At 34.7% G+C, this 16,943-nt stretch overlaps 1 protein-coding gene across 3 annotated transcripts in view; it reads left to right on the top strand.

The window, feature by feature from the left end:
• The window catches only part of PCDH15 (protocadherin related 15), a 952,630-nt gene that overhangs the window by 918,311 nt on the left and 17,376 nt on the right, over nucleotides 1–16,943 (top strand). For 2 of the 3 annotated variants that reach the window (XM_070262641.1, XM_070262642.1), the window contains 2 exons: nucleotides 2,757–2,933; nucleotides 11,321–15,088. In XM_070262641.1, the coding sequence (XP_070118742.1) occupies nucleotides 2,757–2,933; nucleotides 11,321–11,543 (400 nt within the window). In that variant the 3' untranslated portion in view covers nucleotides 11,544–15,088. Of the gene's footprint in view, nucleotides 1–2,756; nucleotides 2,934–11,320; nucleotides 15,089–16,943 lie in introns of those variants that run through there. The other variant, XM_070262649.1, reaches the window with a different exon arrangement.

The raw sequence follows: 16,943 nt of genomic DNA, 5'->3' as shown, positions 1-16,943 counted from the left end.
TAAGGGCAATTTAAGCATTGGTATTAACTTACATGAGTCAATTCAAGGGCCGTGACCAGCTAGCTATATTTTCAAAAATCTGAAGTCTCAACAAAGTTTTAGGAAGCAACCTTGTACCTATATGAATTTGAAGATCAAGGGCTAAAAATCTATTCTCGATGAAATTCACATGTATGTAATGGAGATAGAGATAGACATTGTACAAATGCTTAGATACACAGATATAGATGATGAATGGAAAGATAGATTTTTACAAAATATTTTCTGATTTTAAAAGTATTAAATTTAGTTTTACATAAAATTTAATCAGAATTGCCTTTTTATCAGAAAAAGATACAGAAGGAATTCAAACTTGGACATACTTTCTCTTTATCATAAGAGATATTTTATTCCCAAAGATCTGTCAACATTTAAGAAGAAATATTCAGGGAGAAGACATTGTCACATTTTTAAATGACATAACTCATTTTTAGACTTCATTGATTTATGATTCTTTGCTATGACAAAGGAATTAGTACAGTTATATTTCATTCCATATCAATTTTTTAGTCGCATATGATTCTGCAATATTGCACAGAAATATAGAAAAAGACACAAGCTCAATAGACAGGTTTCTTCATTGTAGGAGAACATATAGTTTATCTATGCATATATGAAGGATTTCCCTGGAACGTATTTAATCAATATGTAAATGCACTCCAGCAGTTGTAATTTGTTAAACTGCGGTTTGGGGACATATAGGCACCTTCTGCAATATATTTAACAATGTACTTGGATTTGCTTGTTTGTTTTTGGTTTGTGAACTAACAGCACTAGTGAGAAACAAATTCTTACTAATTCCACAAATTCGTTAAATGTCGTGCATGAATTGGAGGCAGAGAAGGAGCTTATTAATGCAAACATTTAAGCCAAATTAATAATAACCCTAGTCATATTTTATGGGACAGTTACTATGTGCTAAAAACCGTGGGAAGTTGAGCAAAAGCTTTAGCTCATAATGCACACAACGATTCCATGCAGTACATGACTTCCTCATTTTTCAGTTAAGGACACTGAGACTTTGAGAGCTCAAAATTACTGGCCTAAGTTTATGCAGTTGATAAGTTAAGGAGTTGAAAACTGAAGCCAAGCCTCCTTGCTCTTCACCACTATGTTATTACTGTTTGTGCCTCCTACAAAATGTCAAGAGTATAATGCCGTTTGACTCTGAGGCCTCTCATTTTTGTTAAGTGAGCATAAATCTCTCAGGAAAAGAATCCTAAAACAGGCTGAATGATATTAGACAGTCCAAGTCTCCTAGTACAGCCGTGCTCTTGGGTTCCCAGGGAGGCCGCATTCAACTACCAACTGGTCTTTGCTGAGTGGACTTACTCCTCCTTCTGTTTTTTCCATCTTCTTTTCTTTATTCTACAGCAAGGATCTCATCAAAAAAGGTACTGTAAGGCAGAGAAATCAGTGGGTGTGGAGTGGTGAAAGAAGAAGAGAAGAATGAATAGTACTTCAATAAGAGAGCCTTAAACTATGCTGGTCTATGCAAATTTAAAAGCAAACAAACAAAACACTTCATTGTCATTGGCCGTGTCCCCTGGTGTGCACACAATAGACTTGTGTTCAGTGGTACAGCCATGTCCTCCAAAGTTTAGTATTCTGTTTATCATTTTAACAAGGACAAACGAGGCACATGCCAGACTCTTAAGGCAACATTTTTTAACACAGCAGAGCTCAATTTTGGCATCTGAAGTAAAAGTTATTTCCTGATGTATCAAAAGACTTTAAAATATGTAACCCCTTTCTCCCCAAAAATGGCTCACAGCATGGACTCCAAAAGGAGCATTGACTCTATAAATATATTTTAAAATATTTGCCATGTATAATTATTAAAATTAGTTCACTTACATTTAAATGTCAATAAGTATTTAATAATATGCATTTTAATATTAATCTTCAAGGATTAATAATAGAGTTTTTAATAAGGAAAAAGATATTTAAGGAAATTGCTGTTTGTGATAATACAGATAAATACTTATACGGCAATAATTTGTATTCTCAATAAAAATCATTATGAAATTTAAAAAAGTACTGTATTTTCCAGAAAGTTACCTATAGGTTAACATTATCTCTTTCTTTTCTATTGAATATTACTGATTCTATCCCAAATAATATGTTTTCGTTGCTCCTATTCACCTAAATAGCTTCTGAGATTTGTGTGAAACATTTTTATCTTACCTGGTAAGCCTGCCATAGCAAAATATCTCCACATTCTCCCATTGCTATAATGCTCTAAGAGTCTCTATACCCTTTGAAAGACGAGTATCCTAGATCCGCACCTTGGCATATATCAATGCACCATGTATCACAAAATCTAGTAGAGTGTAATTTATAACATCAACCATATGAACTCAAGAGTCTAAGACCCCACGGCTCCTATAAAGCATAGACAGCTTTATTTGTACAACACATTTGGCATTTCCCATGAGGCATGTAAAAGCTCAAACAGTATCATAAATTCAAAAAGTCTAGACTTAAATAGGACATGGTTGATGACCTCTTTCTACCTTATTCACCTTCCAGCATCATTGGGAGTTAAGTGCTAAAAAAAATAGACTTTTTTCAGGGGTTCATATGCAGTAAACATTAGCAAAAACCAGGCTGTCATCATTTTTCATTTACTAAATGTCATTTCAAGTTGAGGGTGATTTTTTTTTCCCCCAGCAAGCCCATCAGAATGTCATGTTTGTTCTTTATTTGATTTATAGGATTTTGGATCGCTATGTTCAGGAGCAAATTCCTGGTGCCAAGGTTGTGGTGGAGTCCATCGGTGCTCGCCGGCATGGAGATGCCTTTTCTCTAGAAGATTACACCAAATGTGACTTGACTGTCTATGCAATCGACCCCCAAACCAACAGAGCCATTGACAGAAATGAGCTTTTTAAGTAAGTATTTTTTTTTTATCTGTAACAGCTGTCTGGTTACCATACCACCCATAGATAATTCTGATTTAGGGCTATGAATATAAATACTTAAAGTTAAAATCCACCAAATTGTTGTTGGAAGGGTAACAAAAGTAAAAAATCTAAGAGATGATACCTAGGGTCCTCACATCTAGAAGTTTTGAGGTCCAAGCATGGAGTAGAGTGACTTTATTTATTCAAAGGGTCTGTTCTCCTTATGGTATCAGAGTGTCCATTATACTTAAGAGCAAGGAGCAGTTTATTGAGATCACTGCTCGTCAGCTCCCACTCGTGCTCCAAGGCCCTGGCTGTTTGAAAGGAAAGCACAGATTCCTTCTTAAAGTGGCAGTTTGCCTGCAAAGATGCCCATAGGCTTGAATTTTGAGAATAAATCCAGCTTTCTTCCAGGAATATTGAATCAGCAAAAATCAGTATTTGATTTTTCCCTTGACTTGGGCTTGGGGTCAGAGGGGATAATGACTTCTGTCTAAGTCCACACCCTAGGTGATATTTCGTCCTGGTGTGTGTTTGAGTTAGAAATCCTAAAAATAAAGAAAATACAGAATTTTAAACAAAATGCCACTACACATTCTCCCTTGGAAATTACTCTAGCATAGCTTAATACTTTTTTTTAAATGTTGATAGTTTCTGCTTTACTCTAGTGACACCTAGCGTTCAACAGATTCTTGGAATGCAATTCCTATCTAAATGGAAACACATTTTTAGTTAAATATATATATTGATATTTAATTATATTTATATATATTATAAATAGCTTATATATTCAGATAGCTTACACACACATATATACCAAAATCCATAATTCCAGGATTTAGTTTTTGTCTATATATACTAAGCTGCAGATAAGTACATGCATATACAAATTTACATATGCAGTATATCTATATATGTATGTATGCATTTATTTAGTAAATTTCTATTTATTCATTTATTTATTAAAATACATAAATTCTGAATTTAGTTTTACTTTAAATCTGTTGATCAACAAAATTTCACTGTTCTTATTTTAGCAGCAATGAAATAGTGGTTTAATTTCAAGTTATTTTTAAAAGAGCCATGATTATTAAGTAGTTATTCATCAATTTATATTTAATAGATATTTGGACCATATGCAAGATAGCATATTAATCATTGTGGGTAAATAGAGATGACTGAAGCAATGGCTTCCTCTTGGGCTCTATAATCAGCATCCCAATAAAGCAGCATTTAGATCTACCTAGCCAATATTTATATATTTTAATAATTTAAAAAATTTTACTTAGGAATATACTTTATAAGTAATTCAAATATTCTTTATTACTTGTCATTATTAACATTTTTCATCTTTGTATAAATCCATCTGTGTTCTGTGTTTTTACAAACATTGGTTTCATTTTTAAATTTGATGATAATTTGAATTTAGAGTATTTTTCTTAAATGTAAAAACATCTATATTTTTAGGCTGTTAGCCTGGCTTTAAAGAGTAAAATGATGATGATTATAATTTGAATTATACTGGTAAACATTTTAGAATAAAAGAATTGGAAACTGAAGCCAATTGAGTTTCAAATGACTCGATGAAGTGCAAGATAAACATCCTTATTCTAAACAAAACTTTCCTAACCTAGATGGTATTGGGAAGAGTAAAGTTCAAAATTCAGTTGAATAACTATTGTAGCCAGGAAGGAAGGGAAAAAATAAAGAACAACTATAAATCAACTTTTTACGTTGAGGAGAGGATGGAATAGCCATGAAATATTAAAATTTTGCTTAGCAGTCTTCATCTTGGACTAGTAGCTGAGAAATGTTGGTGTACTTTAAACCCTAGAATAGTTTCTTGAAATATTTTATAATGAAAATATATAGATATATTTCATAATCCAAGGCTGATAAAGCACAGATATTATCTATTCTGTAGTTATGAAAGTCAATAAAAGTTTAGTTTTTAACACAGAATATACCAGAACATTAAGATTATTGACTAATGCCCAGATCAATGGAAACAGGATTATTTTCCCACTTTCTCCTTATCCTAAAACCTAAGCTTCTGAGGATGTTTACATTCTCAGGCCAAAGAATTAGGAAAAAAAAAAAATGTTTCCTCCAGGGAGTTCACTTTGATTAAAAAAAAGTTGAGTTAAATACATCAAAAAAACTTTGAAAGCTTATAAATGTGTAGACAAGACTGGAATGACTTTAACGACATATTAATTATTTTGTACCACAAGTTTTTTAGGTATTTTGACTTTTCTTATTTTTCATTATCTGAATTGCTTAGATTTTCTGCAATAAATATATATTACTTTTATCCTGATATGATTCTCCTTGCGCCTCTTTGAGCTTCTTGGATCTGCATGTTTTATTTGTTTCTTTGTTGTTGTTATTGTTTTTATTTCTGAAATAGTCTCAAACATTATCTCTTCAAATATTTCTTACACTCTATTTTCTCTTTATTTCCTTTCTGGGGCACAAATTAAAATTCATTTTTTTGTTTTTTAAGGATTGGCACCTGAGCTAACAACTGTTGCCAATCTTCTTTTCTTTTTTTCTGCTTTTTCTCCCCAAATCCTCCCAGCACATAGTTGTATATTTTAGTTGTGGGTCCTTCTGGTTGTGGCATGTGGGATGCCGCCTCAGCATGGCCTGATGAGCGATGCCATGTCTGCACCCAGGATCCGAACCAGCGAAGCCCTGGGCCATCGAAGTGGAGCACACAAACTCAACCACTCGGCCATGGGGCTGGCCCCAAAATTCATTTTGTCTCATATCTGTTGGATGCTCTGTTCCTGTTCTCCCCTACCCCTGCCCCACACTCTTTTCTCTTTGTGCTTTATATAATTTCTGTTGTCCTGTTTTCAAGTTCCCTGATTCACCTTCTTAGCCTACTGATAAGCTCATTGAAAGAATTCTTCATCTTTAGATGCGTATTTTAAATACCAGCATTTCTATTTTATTTTTTCTTGTAGTTTCTACCACTCTACTGAATTCCCCCATCAGTTCAAGCATGTGTTGCACTTTACACTAGATTCTGTGAAGGGTTAATCAGAGTTGCATCAAAGTCCCTGTCTGATGGTTCTAAAACCTGCGTTATCTCTGTCTGTGATTCTGCTGTGTTCTTTCTCTTTTCAGCAGTCCCTGCATGTCTATACCATGGAAGGGGTTTCTCTCTATTCTCTTTTCTTCCCCCAGTGGTAGCCTGCTCTTGCTTGTTGCTTGGTTCTGCTCTCACGGTGGGAATGCAGCGAGGGGTTAGGGAATGCTCTGTTCTCCTTGTCCCTCCAGTCTGCCTAGGACTTGGGGTGGGCTTTTTCAGCTTTTCTTCCCCTCCTTCCCATGGCAGCCATACTCCACTTCATATTGGTTTTAGGACTTGGGTTTAAGAGAGTTCCCTGTCTCTCCCCAACAGTCCCTACCTAGCAGTAGACCTCTACTTTCCACTGGTGCAGAGTCTTAGGCCCAAGCAGGCTCTTGCTCCCAAAACACAGGAGCAGTGGATTTTTGCTTATACATCTCCCCAGAAGCAGAGGACCTTCACCGGGGCCCTAAGGATGGGAATACTTTGTCTTTCTCCTCTCTATGGCTTAAGGCTCTTGCTTTGTATGCTTCGTATGAGATTCAGATCCAGGGAATTGGGGAGTGCCCCAGCCTTAGCTGGTTACTTCCTATGTCCCTGCACTATGAAGGAGATTTCTCTCTTGCCTCCTACCTTGTTCCCAATCTCTTATGGAGATCCATGGAAAAGAGTCTGCGACTGAGTGCAACCTCTGCCCCCCGCCGGCCGTGTGTTTGTGGATGTCTTGTTCTAACCTTACATGCTGGTACACCCTTAGCTTTTAAAAATTTGCTCAAATATTTTGGGGCTAGCCTGGTGGCATAGTGATTAAGTTCATGTGTCACACTTCAGTGGCCCATGGTTTGCAGGTTCAGATCTGCAGCACAGACCTACACACCACTCATCAAGCCATGCTGTGGTGGTGTCCCATATGCAAAGTAGAGGAAGATTAGAACATATGTTAGCTCAGGGCCAATCTTCCTCACACACAAAAATATGTATATATTAAAATATTAACTGATTTCTTTTGTTTGATCTTATGTCGCCTTTACTTTGATCTGAGAAAGGTGAAACAATGCATGGTCTTATCTCACTGTGGATGAAATTGTCATTCTTTGGAATTTGGTTTTTTGCTCACAAGAAATTCATGATTTTAACATTACCTAAATTTTTTGTCATTAAGTGTGGCATCCTAAACAGAAACATCTTCATCCTAAACAGAAACAGACCATATTACTTTAAACTAAAACCTAATTAAATTTTTTGAAAACCAAATACAATTTTACCTTGTGCACCTTTCTTATATGTCCAACCTGTTCAACATTTGTTGATCCTGATGGTAAATGAGAGATGAAGAAGAAAGTAGAGAAAGCCTGAATACTTTACAAACTGCTTTTAAAGATACAGCATTTAAAAATACACTTATACTTTAAAATGGAATCTGACTACCAAGCTATGGTAAAGCTTCTTTCAACTTCTTAAGTCCAGAAAAAAACATAAAAATTCAGAATACTGAAAATTCAAAATGGAAAACTAATTATTAGAATCTAGTTAAAGTAATTGTGGAACTGTATAGAGGAAATAGAGGTCCACCCTTGATTTGCTTTATTAAGCAAAACAACCTTTTCTAAGTGAAATGGATGCAGGCAGGTGTGTCAACCATTGCCCACTCTGTAAACCTGGGGCAGAGACCCAGACTGTGTGCCTACCAGGAAAACAGGCAGCTGCCACTCTAACATCTGGTTGTGGGGTTTTATGAACTACAGAGTAACCTTCTCCTGCTCACCCTCCCCTTTATTTCCACATCCATGTGCACATGGCAACAGCAAAATCATCAAGGTAAAATGGAGTAAACTGCTGGTTACACATTGTACTTTGAAACTTGTATTCATCACAAGTTAATGGAGGCAGGAATATGTGTTCGCATGTGCTCCATCAGTTGAGTAAATCAGAACACATGGAATTGGTGTAGGAATTTATTTCATTTCAGGAAAACAGAGCAGAAATCAATTAACGTTGGCTAGATATTCGGAAGGGATCTGTGCACCACGCCCTTAGACTTAACAAGGGTTTTCAACCAGCAGCTAAGTAAATTGTGGATGAGAATAAAGAGAAAATCGCATGTCTTCATTGAATCTGACGGATCTACCTCCTTTCTAGGATAAGTAAGCATGGGGAAAATGGGATCAGTAAAAATACTGAAAAACAAAGGAAAGGAAATAACATCCTGATGACTCAGAGGTACAATACATCTCTGGAAATATTTTCCTACGGAAAACAGTTTAACATTTTTAGTAGAAAGCAAGACAGTAGGGGACAGTGAAATGGAGGGTGCGTTTTACATGCCCTGAATCCTTCCCCTGATTCTGGTAAAAGAACTCCATGAGAGAATGGTAATAGTTGACACTCTCCAACATGGTGGTGCACTTTGAAGTGCCTCCCCCCTCAGGCCAATTGGAGTATGTCATTCCTCTGCTCACACTGACTGAGTGTGGGTTAGCACACATTTCAGGGATCACCAATTAGATTTCTTCTTCAAGGACTCCATGGATGTTAGGAGACAGTAGACTTCTCAGTTCTGAAATTACAAAAAGCATAAAGCAAAAGCCTGAAGGTTCTTCAGACCAATTGTTCCATCTCAGGGAGAAAATCTCCCTAAAACCCACTGAATGTCTGGATTCAACCTTGCCTGAATTGAGAAAACATCTGAAAAATAAATTGGCAGCATGAAGGATACACATAAGAAGCTCATAGCGTATTAAGAAAATGAACAAAAAGAGAAAAGATTATGAAAGAGATAAAACTATATTTAGAGGACGATCAAGATACAACCCAATAATAGCAGGTCTCTCTGAGGTAAAAAATTGTAGCAGTTATCACAGAAATAAAAACAGAAAATGAAGGACCTGCAACTAAGATATACAACTGTGTACAGGGGTGGTTTGGGGAGATAAAGCAGAAAAAAAAAACATAAAAAACGATTTCATTCCATTACAGGCAAAATCAATGAAAAGGTTATCATGTGTCCTGGAAAAGTATCTCAATATGTTTTAAAACCACTGAAACAGAAATAAAAATGACAATTATAAAAGAACAAAAATTAGATAAGGCTTACACATTTTACCTGCATGATAAAATGCCGAAAGGTGATAGAATCAAATCCATAATACTTTAAGGAAAAATGTTATGACAAGAAATTTTACCTAGGCAAATTGTTGTGCACGTGTAAAACAAAAAGAAAGATATTCTGGATCAGGTATACGTACAAAAGGGATCAACTCTTCTAGTAAACAGATACTTATGACATTTACCTAAATTAAAAAATCTACTGAAATGCATATAATGGAGCCATTGTAATGTGATGGAGCCATTATAGTGTAAAAAGACTAACAAATTTTCCTTTAGGTAGTTTGGATATCAAATGCATGAATCCAATAGAATTGTGATCAATCAAGTGGATTCTTCACAACAGGGGTAAATTTTTTCCTGCAATTAATGGTCTTCCTCTGTTTCTAATCCTTCCCAGTTTCTAATAATATATTTCTTGTGACATAACACAATCTACGTCGTTTGGAATTTCTTTCTTTGTCTGATAAACAATTCAAACAAAAAGTTTTACTGTTTTATTCTGGGACTTGGAAAAATGGTTAAACCTTTATTGTATTTATTAACACTTCTAAAAATGACCTAGGAAAATTGCTATAAAAAGTATATTTTTCATCAACAAAGGGATATTTGTAAAAAGAGGAAAAGCATTCTAATTGCCTTCTACTATGGAAACTTAAGTTAGAAGGTTTGTAGCTTTAAAACTAAAATTGAATTATCTGAGCCATTAGGTTTCTTCAACTGCAAGACAAATACACCACCCAGTGGAATTCATATCTATTAGGCGCTTCTGTATTTTTTTCTATATGGAAGCTATAAGCTATGAACAGTGTGTTAACTAGATTTAAAGTCATCATGCACTTGGAAAATTAGAATAAAAAGTATTAAAAAGCATAAAATAGACTCTAAGATGCACAAGCGTGGCATCATTGGTTATCATTTAATGATGAAATTTGGGGCCATTTTAATTTTTTCTTTCACATTTATTTGTGTTTTCCATATTTCCAACATTTATATGGTATTTTTATATTAGTAAATAAATTTCTAAAATAATCCTTTTTACTTTATGTATGCTGTAAAATCACAAATATATAAACTATTTATCAATAGCAAAAAAAAAAAGATTAGTCTTGCAGACACCAAAATGTTAGCAGTGGTTGTCTTTGCATTGTGGGTCTCTGAGTAACTTTGCTTTTGAACTATTTTGTGTTTTCCAATTTTCTATAGCAAGACATTTGACCTTTATAGCTAAAAATCTTTAAAAATTCGAAAAGTACCTAAGACACGTTCTGGTTTTGTGGTTTTAAGAACATAATTGTTGCATCAATATTGTAGGATTTGTAAGGAATTGTTCAAACATTCCCAAGGAATTTTGAAAAAATAATTACGTGTTAATCACAGCATAAAATATGTAACAAAATTGTTCATTCTAATAAAATTAGTAACAGTTATTTCTTGATTCTTCTCCCCAATGCAATGCCCATGACTGGAATTGCAGGATTTAGAGGAAGGGTTTGCAAGAACTACTGGATAAACTGACCACCAATTCTTGTCATCCCGGCTGCCTACACTGATTTGCTAACTGTATCATGTATTCGGTTTTCTCTTTCTAAGAGAAAATACCTTTTAATTTGTTCATCCCTTGCCCATAAAACGTTATTTTGGTTTGAGGTTTGAAAGTGTCGACATTAAGATGGTCTGGTGGAACACAAATAGAGACTTTGAGTCTGAAGGCTTGAGTTGCTGTCTCAGATTTGTTTCCATAACCAAGTAGCTTTGTGGTCTGCAGTAACTCAGTGTCGTAATATTCTGCTTTACAGGATTATTCTGAGGACCCAAGGAGATAAAATGCAGGAATATAATTCTAAATTATGCTATATAATTTAGAATATTGTATTTTTATTCCACCTGAATAACTTGATAATGTAAATAATCTCAACATAGTGCTATTAAGTTCATGATATTCGTAATTACTTTTCTCAAAACTGAAAGCATATTAAGGATCATTATTATTGATACTTTTGGGGCATGTAATTAGTCTTTTAATTGCTCTTGCTTTTTATGTATGCTTTTCTTATTTATTGTAAGACTTCTGTCTCAGCTTGTGTTTCAATTGAAGAAAATATTAAAAGATATTATCAAAAAGATTTTATTTAAAAAAAGACCTTTCTCTGCTAACATGATTGATTTTACTATTTATCTACCAATAAAGATTTCTGGATGGCAAACTGCTGGATATCAACAAAGACTTTCAGCCGTATTATGGCGAAGGAGGACGCATTCTGGAGATCCGGACTCCAGAGGCAGTGACCAGTATTAAAAAGCGAGGAGAAAGTCTAGGCTACACAGAAGGGGCCTTACTGGCTCTGGCCTTCATCATCATCCTCTGCTGTATTCCTGCCATCTTGGTGGTTCTGGTCAGCTACAGACAGTAAGTATTCATGGATGCTAAACGTGGGTAGTTTCTCAATAGGGAACCATCTCTGGTAACATGGCTTTGTAGTTGTAAAATATTGCTGGTGCAACTGTTCTGAGATGGCAGTATCTTTCTTGTGCCAAATGAGTTTCCTTTAAGGAGAAACAATACAAACTTCCAGTACATTTTTTCATGAATGGCTCAGTGTTCCTGTGCTCTTAATACAATCTCATCCAATGGGAATATTAGGTTAGCTCCTGTGGCTTTGTTTATGCTCTTCGTCAGGTTTAAGAGCCTCGGGAGAGACAGTAATGGGCATCTTGGGGGAAAGGTAATAGAATGTCATATGCAGATACTCATTTCGGCCAGTTCCCAAGGCAGGTCTGTAACAGAACTGCATTGTCATGATAGTTTTTTTTTATCTATGTTGTTAAATTTATCTCTGTGCAGATGATCAGCATTGGCAAAATCATTTAAAAATTATAGCACGCCATATGTAATTTTCTATATGGCTTCTTCCTTCTTGGGCAGCTTCACTAGAACCTATATCGTAACATCTGACAGCATATTTTGGCTGCACATGCCTTAAGTTTTCCTGGTTCCTATAGGCAAATCCGTCCATTTAAAATATTTGTATTATTCTTATTTAGGCCTTTCAAAGTAGTCAAGTAATTATAACTATTTTAAACATCTACATTTGATGTAGGCTACTCAGCTATTCCTTATTTGACTTGAGGTATGGGGCACCTTTGTGATAGAGGGCTATACATTTTAAGTGTACCCCTATTGACAATGATTGGTGAAAAAATTGGGGAATAGGTTAAGAAGAGAGGTAGCTCAAGGGTGCCATAAGATGAAAATAAATAACAGACGGAATCATAAATCACGTAAACTACTGACATAACAAATAGTAAAGAATAATGGTAGAACTGCTATTCATCATTTAAAATATCTATAGGGAAAGGACTAAAATAGTCCTTATGTATTCTTATACTGTTATCTTTGTTCCCTAACACTGAAAATTTTCTTTTGAATTAAAGTAAGGTAATTCCAACCTGAAAGTTAAAAATTACGCTCTGCATGAAAATGCTGTAGGAATATTTTCCATCACATAAGCAATGTGAAGTTGCAAATATAACATCTAGGTTGATATATTACAGTCCAGAATATCCTTAAAAAATCAATTGATATATCAAATCTAAAGCCAATGAACAAACAATACTGGACAAATTGTTTTAAATTATTGTCATCAACCCAATATTAATTTTCATGTTAAATCTGATCTATATTATTCTTATTCATCCCACTATTTCCCAAAACAGCTTTATTATATCCTGCTAGCAATAATATCAGTGAGAAAACTTCTTACATTTGGCTCCTAATGCAATTATCAAAACCGAAGCACCCTGGATGTTATACTCAGTGGCTTGAAATTTAACAAAAAGAATGAAGATGCTTAATATTTGAACATTTTGTAGATGCATTATTTATTTTTTAGTTCAGTAATCAGCTCAATACTCTGTGAATTAATTTTAGTTGCTGCTTTTGATGGATTAACAGAATTAAACAAAATGAGTTTTGCACTGCCCATGTTTCAAAGTAAAATTCTAATATATAAAAATCTAAGTTTTGTACCCTCATATGCTGCTTGTAAGTAAGATTGAAATGGATGGTTATTCTTTATATTAAGATATATCTTTGAAATTCACTATGCATGCAAAACTAAGAAACAAACATGAAAAAAAGTGTCATGAATTCACTACCTAGGAGTGGCACCTTCCAATTCCAGTTTCAGCTTCAAAGTGAGGCCGAGAGCTTGCTGCCTGACTCCATTCCTTTAATATTCTTCAAGCTCAGTAAACCAAGAAGCCAATGATAAAGATCGAATCATCTTTAATATTCCATTTCTCTATCCATGATAGAGGGTTGAAATTCCCATATCCATGTTTTAATCCAGTCTTTCTTATTCCATTTAGTTCATGTCTTTGTTTTCCTGTAATGAATGTTTTAACAGCTTGTGTGACTGTGACAGTAATAATAAAATGCCCACCGTTTTTACTTACGAGTTGAAATACTTAGTTTTCCTACTGTGTCATTAAGTCTATGTCATTATGTGTTTAACCAGTAAATTATTCATAATTTAGAATAAATCAGATGCTAAAATATTATGAATGCAATATTTCTAATGTAGCTTTCTCTTTTTTTCTTACTCATTGCTTTCCCAAACAGGTTTAAAGTGTAAGTATAATTACTAATATTCTGTACATGATTTTATGTAATGTGAAAAGAGAAACTCTGGGTAATACTGATAAAGTAGTCAACCTGCGCAGGCCCATGCATTATTCATCTGTTTTGTATTTGCAGTAGGCATAGACTTTTTAGTTCAAATTCCCTTGTGGTTTAGCGTGTATAGAATTGAGCTGGTTTTACACAATTGGATACAAGGAGAGGCAATGTGAAAAAGGCGGTTTGCCTGGTAGCTTCTACCTTTTGAGATCTTGGTTTTAAGGAAGGAATTAACAATCAAGATCCAGGAGAGTCAAAAAGAGGATCCTATCTCTGATGCAAGAATCACAGACACTTCTAGGAATCCAAAGGAAATGAAAGACAACCAAATCTCACTCCTAAATGTACACAGCCTCTGTAAACTAATGTCAAAAATGTTTCAAATCACCTTTAAATAAAATAGCTTTGAATAGATGGAAGATGAATGATAAAGGCAAATTATCTTCTGTATGCCTCACATTATGAAAGAGACCCATTAAACAACTACCAACTATCAATCACATTTTTATACATGTTTTCCCTTCTCCCTTTGAAACTATTATTATTTATACTATGTTTTATAAAATAGTATATCTTTTTAAGAAAACTGTTTTTTGTTTTTTGGAGGAAGATGAGCCCTGAGCTAACATCTGCTGCCAATCCTCCGCTTTTTGCTGAGGAAGACTGGCCCTGAGCTAACATCCGTGCCCATCTTCCTCTACTTTATACGTGGGACGCCTCCCACAGCATGGTGTGCCAAGCGGTGCCATGTCCGCACCCGGGATCTGAACCAGTGAATCCCAGGGCGGCCGAATTGGAACGTGTGCACTTAACCGCTGCACCACTGGCCAGCCCAGGAAAACTGTATTTTATCCTATTATCATTTAAATCTGCAAATATTTCTAATGAATTCCACCTGTTATTCAAGGGGTAAATATTTTAAAGAACTATGGGGAACCGAGTACCAGGAAATGATACCCTTTGGGGATGCTTTTGTAATTCCATCAGTTTATAAGTTCAAATACTTGTGTAAAAGATTTTTTTAAACATTGTTTCCTTAACTGTACATTATTATTAAAAGGTAGCCTATTGACAAGCATGTGATTTATAAAATGAGTTTTCCCAAACATCCTTACTTTACCAAAGACGCCAGGCTGAGTGCACCAAGACAGCACGAATCCAGTCCGCCATGCCCGCGGCTAAACCAGCAGCGCCTGCCCCCGCACCCGTGGCCGCCCCCCCACCACCCCCGCCACCTCCAGGTGTGCATCTCTATGAAGAACTTGGGGACAGCACAATGTAAGTAGACCATCTGGGGACTTTTAGAAGTAAATGTGTGGTGAGTATTGAATTTCACCCTGATGTGGAAGTACAATTTACAGCCAGTTACTTTTATTACACTTTTTAAACAGGAAATTGTTAAGATGAGAATCTAAGAAAAGTTAAATTGAAAAGTGATAACCAAAACCAAATAAAAAAAAAAAAGAAGATTAAAAAAAACTAGTAAGAGAAGGAAATATTCGATTTGAGGGCACATTTGCATAGAATATCTTAAATATTATATTAAATTCTAAACCTTCAGAATCATGCAGATATTTTTTTCCCACAATTAAAAATAGATTCTGAATTTTTTTTTTCCTCCAGGAAATGAGGAGAACAAAGCACAATCATGAAATAGTAATTCCTGATTTGGTATCAAAAGCCAACTCCTACTTGGCAATCAAAAACCAATTCATGGTCCAAAATCATAGACTGTCTTAAGATATTATTTTAGGATGTCACAAAAGAGTAATTAAAATCTGAATGAAAATAAAGAATTAAATGTTAACTACCCAGCCACTTAGAGAATGTTCTTTTCGTTATACTCACCTCAAAAGAGACTGCTGTGATGGCTTAGTATTTCTCTGATACTATTTGGAATCTCTAAGCAACATTAAATCATCATGTTTGAAAGAGACTTTTAAATTATTATTAAAAGACTTCACAGCTGTGTCTATGATGCTGCCCTCAAAATCTGATTCCTTTTGGAGATATTTAACTTGTGTATATTTTTAAGATTCAAGAGTAACTATTTCTGGATATAAAGTGTTGGGGCTGGCCTGTGGTGAGCGGTTAATTAAGTTCAGGCGCTCCACTTCGATGGCCCAGGGTTGCGCCAGTTAGGATCCTGTGCAGACATGGCATCGCTCATCAGGCCATGTTGAGGTGGCGTCCCACATGCCACAACTAGGAGGACCCACAACTAAAAATATACAACTGTGTGCTGGGGGGATTTGGGGAGAAAAACGCAGAAAAAGAAAAGAAGATTGGCAACAGTTGTTAGCTCAGGTGCCAATCTTTAAAAAAAAACAAGTAAAACAACCAAGGATATTATAAAATTTTGAATGTGACTAACTTAAATTCAGTAAACCTTTTATTAACTGGAATTTGGTGGAGTCGAGGGACTAAAACACATTGTTCTAATGTGTTACACTTGTAGCATTTACTAGTAGGAATAAAGCAAGCCTCAAAAATTATGAAATTTACCTTTTAATAGGAAAACTGGTTTTAAACGTATTTATCAATATTATTTGCTATATTAATACTATTATACCAGGTTATGTTAAGAATAGTTTTAAAAATGTTAAAACTGATTTTAATGTTATATATTTTAATGCTAAAATTGAACTTACTGCTTGACATTCTATTTCTAAAATAATAATATAATACAGCATTCATGTTTTAAATATAGCTTGTTTTCATTTTTTTATAAGTTGAAAATGATGGTGTTTTTTTGAATTCTTGGTGAATGTAGGAATTGAGCCAATATCATTTGATTCTCACTGATTATGTTAACCACCGCTTTCCAGCAAAAATGTGTATAAACTAAAAAAGATTTATATGTAAAGTTGTGTGTTTTTCATGAAATTAGTGAGGGCTATATATTCATTTTCTTTAACAAAAGCAAGTATACTGCAAAATCATCTGGAATCAGTGTAGTCTGATGCTGATAATTTTCAAATAGCAACACTTAAGGACTATTTATATTTTGAAATATCGTGGTAGACTTGGTCGAGGTTTTGGAATTCTAATATGTGTTTATTGAAGTATTTTAAGTTCTACACATTTACTTATCTTTAGCAAATGTTTAACTTAATCTATTCAAAACCTTTTT

Source organism: Equus caballus, chromosome 1 (genome assembly GCF_041296265.1).
Source record: "Equus caballus isolate H_3958 breed thoroughbred chromosome 1, TB-T2T, whole genome shotgun sequence".
NCBI lineage: Eukaryota > Metazoa > Chordata > Mammalia > Perissodactyla > Equidae > Equus > Equus caballus.
This window is presented reverse-complemented; position numbering and strand designations above follow the sequence as displayed.